At 42.8% G+C, this 6,150-nt stretch overlaps 1 protein-coding gene across 1 annotated transcript; it reads right to left on the bottom strand.

Moving 5' to 3' along the window:
• Positions 1-1,338: 1,338 nt before the first annotated feature.
• On the bottom strand, positions 1,339-5,909 carry LOC140240386 (actin CyI, cytoplasmic). Its single transcript, XM_072320157.1, has 4 exons — positions 5,770-5,909; positions 3,439-3,828; positions 2,873-3,119; positions 1,339-2,603 (listed from the first exon to the last, which is right to left on the bottom strand). Exons 2-4 carry the CDS (start codon positions 3,802-3,804, stop codon positions 2,086-2,088), a joined length of 1,131 nt encoding a protein of 376 aa, XP_072176258.1. The 5' UTR covers positions 3,805-3,828; positions 5,770-5,909; the 3' UTR covers positions 1,339-2,085.
• Positions 5,910-6,150: the final 241 nt, after the last annotated feature.

Below are 6,150 nucleotides of genomic sequence, written 5' to 3'. Positions count from 1 at the left end.
AAAACCAAAACATGTAGTACATGTACATAGGATAACCACTGTTCAATATTATTTTCTCGTATATCTCATGAATGTTGTAATTCTAATGCTTTCAAATACGTGTATGTCTTGGTGTTTGTAATGCTGTCTAGTCCCGTTATTATGTCATTTTTATGGAAATGTTAAATGAACCTCAATCAAGCAGTCACTAGAGAATGAATGAAATTAATTAAGTTTATTTACAAACCTTTTTTCCGAGGGTTGGGTCTCGTAGAATATGGTTACCGGGTTATCCCCCCTTGATCCCAAACAATCCTCATTGGTCGATAAAAGGTGTTCTCTCCGTGCACCCTTACTTTCTACAGTTGTATTCTCATCACAAAGGATTCCCACACTTTCAAATCAGGTTGGACTAATCTGTACAGCATAAATTTCGGCTGGACTGAAAAAAAAACAAAAACGCAAAACGGTGGGATACAAGATTGCTAATCTCGGCAAGTATAACAAGTGCACATTCATCTTAAGTCTATATTGACACACGCACACACACATACACGCATACATTTGATAATTGCAACTGTTTTGAAATGCATTTCATTGCACACTATTCTTATAATATGTACAAGACGTACACAACGTACTCATTCAAGCGCAGCTGCAATTTTAGATGTGTTAAAAAAAAGAAAATTGTTTGATTTATGCAATATCATCACGTTTGTGTATAAATAGAAGTTTAGCTCGGCTCGATTCAAAGGGAGCAATAGTTCCTTGAGAGGAAACGTGATACAGTGTACTTGATACTTTTAATGTGAAAACGAAGAATATGTTTTGGACTGCCGTGTACAAAATCGGCAAGGCTCCCTGAGGTTTCATGTGTGCGAGTTTGAGTGTGTATGTGTGTGTGTGTGTGTACGCCTACAAGTACATTGTATTAATTTACGGTGTACATACAAGTGTTATGCTTTAATCGTCTATCTCTACTGTCAACAATACTTTAAATTGATTTGTGTATACCCATTACGGCAATACGATCCATACATCACAAAGTCACAAGGATCACAAGACAAGGATCACACGGCTATCAAACGGCTATCCCAAGACTTGGCACCATCACACCATATCCACCTTTACGAAACTACAATCATAATTACATCACTGTTTCACGTCAACAATCACTCCTCAAAATAGATGCACACATGAACTCATCAAGTCTTCAATCACCATGATCATTTCACGTCAAAAATCGCTCCTCAATATAAGACGCAAACATGAACACATCACAAGTCTTCATTCACCATGATCATTGAAAATTATGCACAAACTAAAGTACAAATAATGAATGAGCATGTACGATCATAATTAGCATACTTAGTACTGCTTTTTTATTGCATTCTCGGTTTGAGATCTGCAGTTGTGTTCTTTTTTCTTTTTTTTTTAGAGTTACAAAATATATACAGTGTCAATATGAAACAAAAATATGCAATGATCCCATGAAGCGATTTATAAGATCTAACTTTTTTCTTTCTTTCTTTTTCAAGATTATAATGCATGTTACCTTTTGCAATTTACTTTCCCAATTTAAAGACGAAGAAGAGGTACAAATCTTGTGCCATGCCTACACATATCTAATACTAATTTTAACGATGTTAGATTGAACGGAACGGTAACTTAGAAAAATGTGTTGGCATACAAGCAAAGGGGTTTGCGTCTTTTCGGCAAATTGTCTTAGCATCAAATTCAACCTCGAGATGAGGGCAGGCAAGTTTCAGGTAGAACCTTGATCTCCCCACCTTTTTTTGCGCGGGTGTTAAGGCAAAGAGTCTTGTAATGCCGGTTTCTTGCGCAGAGAACACGGGAGTGATGTGATTGTGGTCACTGTTAGAGAGCATCGAAATCGCCAGGGACAACGATGAAGACTGAAATAAATAGTCCAGTTCGACTACAACACTGAAGATAAAAGGGAATAATCATTGATATCCACAACGGTATTACATGATTTCTATTGGTTATGTTCAGTGACCATACCAAGCACTACCCGATTGTACAGTTTGTCATGAAATGTGCTCACTACAGTGTAAGATAACCACGAGTTTATCTACGAGCTGTTTAGAAGCACTTCCTGTGGACGATGGATGGGCCAGACTCGTCGTACTCCTGCTTGCTGATCCACATCTGCTGGAAGGTGGAGAGGGAAGCCAGGATGGAGCCTCCGATCCATACAGAGTACTTCCTCTCGGGAGGAGCGATGATCTTGATCTTCATGGTTGGTGGAGCAAGAGCGGTGATCTCCTTCTGCATCCTGTCGGCGATTCCTGGGAACATGGTGGAACCTCCAGACAAGACGGTGTTGGCGTACAGATCCTTACGGATGTCAACGTCGCACTTCATGATGCTGTTGTAGGTGGTCTCGTGGATACCAGCAGACTCCATACCAAGGAAGGATGGCTGGAAGAGAGACTCGGGAGCACGGAATCGCTCGTTGCCGATGGTGATGACCTGACCATCGGGAAGCTCGTAGCTCTTCTCCAGGGAAGAGGAGGAAGCAGCAGTGCTCATCTCCTGCTCGAAGTCGAGAGCGACGTAGCAGAGCTTCTCCTTGATGTCGCGAACGATTTCACGCTCGGCTGTAGGTAAAGAGAAACAAGTTTAAAAAAATTGTCACTCACAAATCAAATACAAGTAATAGGTAGACGAGATTCTGACCTACCTGTAAAGTACAAATTTCGGAATTGAAATTGTTTATCTTCTTGCCAAATTCCATGAACCAAAGATCAGTATTTTAATATGGTAGCATTCATTGTATTGGTCGTCAGGTCAGCTTGGAAAATTCCATGGAAAATTATTAAAAGATTACGGAAAGTTTTGAAGTGCTTTGTAGCTACAAGGTGCTTACCGGTTGTGGTGAAGGAGTAGCCACGCTCGGTGAGGATCTTCATCAGATAGTCGGTGAGATCACGACCGGCCAAGTCCAGACGGAGGATGGCGTGGGGAAGGGCGTAACCCTCGTAGATGGGCACGGTGTGGGAGACACCATCTCCGGAGTCGAACACGATACCAGTGGTACGTCCGGAGGCGTACAGGGACAGCACAGCCTGGATGGCTACGTACATGGCGGGTGAGTTGAAGGTCTCGAACATGATCTGAAGAGAACAATGCAAATAAATAAAATATTGCATAAATCGTATCACAGCATCGCAACAATGTAATATACAGTCGAATTTCAAGTCAAGATTTTGAATTCTTACTTTATAATTGGCGGCAAAGAAAGGTCATTTCTAATATTTTTTTTTCGAATTTCAAGTCAAGATTTTAAATTCTTACTTTATAATTGGCGGCAAAGAAAGGTCATTTCTAATATTTTCTTTCAAATCTTATCAAAAAAACATGAGTGGAATGGTCAAGTAATAATTTAAAACCATCTGAATCTCCTGTTAAAAATCAAAGTCAAGCTATGCTCACCTGGGTCATCTTTTCCCTGTTGGCCTTGGGGTTGAGGGGAGCCTCGGTGAGGAGGACGGGGTGCTCCTCGGGAGCGACACGGAGCTCGTTGTAGAAGGTGTGATGCCAGATCTTCTCCATGTCGTCCCAGTTGGTGACGATACCGTGCTCGATGGGGTACTTGAGGGTCAGGATACCCCTCTTGCTCTGGGCCTCGTCTCCGACGTAGCTGTCCTTCTGTCCCATGCCGACCATGACACCCTGATGGCGGGGCCTGCCGACGATGGATGGGAAGACAGCCCTTGGGGCATCGTCTCCGGCGAAACCGGCCTTCACCATACCGGATCCGTTGTCAACAACAAGGGCGGCAACATCGTCGTCACACATGATGATTGATTTGTTTTAGTGTCTCTGCAATGGACAAAGAAAGCACAAGGTTAAACAATGGAAGTTTCCCCGCAACTGAAAAAAGACCTACAAAATATCGCACGGGATCAGGTCAACTACGAGTACTACCCGATAGGAGATGGATAAAACTTCGAGGTGGGCCCTCAACTAGTTGGCGTCACCAATATTGAACTTATTGGGGGGGGGGGGGGGTTAGATTATAATATGCTGCTTCAAGTTCATGCTTGAACATCTCACACCAAAAATATATTACATAAACACCTACATCAGCATAAACACATACATGCGTTAAAATACATGTCGGAGTAAAATTAAAGAGAAAATTTTTGGTCTCATTTCTCGAATCTTTTTAATTCAAAAGATCGGAAGAGATCCACTTATGGAAAAAAACAAATGGTAAGTCACATCTAGTAAACGAAAATCTAGATCATCTTTGCACTGAACTAATCGTAGCTATTACATGTAATACCAGTCGAGGAACAAGGAAAAGGCACGAAGCCAGCACGTGGTTCAGCCGCACCCACTTCCCGCTAACCTCCTCTGCGCCTGCGTGCTGAATACATGAAACCTGGTCAACACTGCCACGCCCCTGGTCCACTGCGCAGCCGCGCATGGGATTTGTGAATGGATCCGTTACCTCTCTAATTATACATGTAAATACAGCTGCCCGCCTGCAATCTGCCAATGGCAGCCCCATAGCGTCACAGCGCGACACGACAGCGTTATTTGAATATCCAATCAGCAACGATCAAATTTGCGTCCGCCCACACAGCTGACTCCCATATCTGATTCACACAATGACTAACCACCTGCCGTTGATGCTGTCCCCATGCATCTTTCAACACTACAGCAACGACATTTCTTCGACCCACTCTTCCGTCTTTCGACCATTTAACCCTGGGGGGGTCAGAAATTTAGCTGCTGAAACCCGAATGAACAAGACCAATGACAATGTAATCGAAAGTCTGCCAAGACTCAGAAAAGGGATAGGATTAGAGGCTACTGGGCAATATTTATCATAAAATTCGCAACATATTTATCATCCACAAAAACCGAGGTACACTGTAGTAGCCATTTTGTCGCAGGGAACTCGAGTCGTGGCTAGTGCCGAGACAGCAGTCCCTAAAAACTGCACGAAATCAAGTGCCAGACACACGATCCTCTGTCTCAAATGACCAATTATTCAAGCGTCTGCCCTTTTCCTGCATAAAATCTACAAAAGTTTCAATAATACATCATGCATCCCAATATCAAGCATGATGTAGATTCCTACCAAACTAGACTGTCGGAACGACTCATCCCATAATTAACATCAGTTTTTGAAGTCAATTGCTCAACGCATAGGTACAACTATGAGTTCAACAGCACCCGGCAATCGTCTGCCCTTTACCTACATTTAATCTACAAAAGTTTCATTATGTATCCCAATAACACAAGCATGATGTACTGGACTGTTGGAACGACTCATCCCATCAATTTGTCAAGTCAATTGGCTCAACGCATAGGTACGAGTTCAATAGCACCCGGCGAGCGAGTTAGCTTCTTACAGAACAGAGTACTGGGTGGGCGTGGCGAAGTGATACGGGCGGCCCGGGATCATGCACAAAAATCAAAACTGGCTCGGCGCACACTCAAAAGACATTTCAAAAAATACTTCCTAACAATAAATTCGCATCAAACATCAAACATCCCTATGCTTCTACTCAGTGAACTTTGTTCTCTGCAAATTTAAACACATCAAACTACACAGAGACTTATCACACATACAGTTTACACAATATTCCACTTGCAGAACAAATATCAGCGAAACCACGTGTTACGAATCGGCAAGGTGGTGCATGCCCTATGTATCCATATATGGCACAACCACTGCTAATATTTGCCGGTGCTCCACAAATTCTGCAGTATGAAGGCAGAAACTGAGGAAATTTTTCTAAGACTTACCGAAAGAGAGAGAGAAGAAGTACACCACCTGTATGCTGGCTCGTCTGAGGTTGAAATGATGGCAAATCTGAGGTTCACTCCGCTGTTATTATAATGGTCACCGGGCTACGCGAAGCATATTTGACCATATAAGGAGAAATTTGGACGCATCGTACGCCTCGGTGAATTCATAAATATTCTTAGCAGGGATCGTCTCAGAAAGCCCGTCGACATCGGACTGTTTGTGCGAAGGGGCGTGCACTCGTCTGGATTCACACAAGTGGCTGATTTAAAGGTCCCCTTTCATTCGAAGCGTGGGTGTGTGTGCTCGTACGAGCCTCGTAATGTGGAGTGTTTGCACAGTAAAGAAGGAAGTTCGGCTCATTATACTTTGGCCTGCCA

The sequence above is a fragment of the Diadema setosum genome, chromosome 17 (genome assembly GCF_964275005.1).
Source record: "Diadema setosum chromosome 17, eeDiaSeto1, whole genome shotgun sequence".
NCBI classification, from domain to species: Eukaryota; Metazoa; Echinodermata; class Echinoidea; order Diadematoida; family Diadematidae; genus Diadema; species Diadema setosum.
The sequence above is the reverse complement of the archived record's forward strand: the minus strand, read 5'-3'. Positions and strand labels throughout refer to the sequence as shown.

Bases quoted from the DNA above. Each gene is read 5' to 3' on its own strand.
- LOC140240386 (XM_072320157.1), bottom strand. From the start codon at position 3,804: ATGTGTGACGACGATGTTGCCGCCCTTGTTGTTGACAACGGATCCGGT. The intron at 3,120-3,438 runs GTGAGCATAGCT...TGTTCTCTTCAG, and splicing joins ACAGGGAAAAGATGACCCAG to ATCATGTTCGAGACCTTCAA. The intron at 2,604-2,872 runs GTAAGCACCTTG...CTTTACCTACAG, and splicing joins CTACTCCTTCACCACAACCG to CCGAGCGTGAAATCGTTCGC.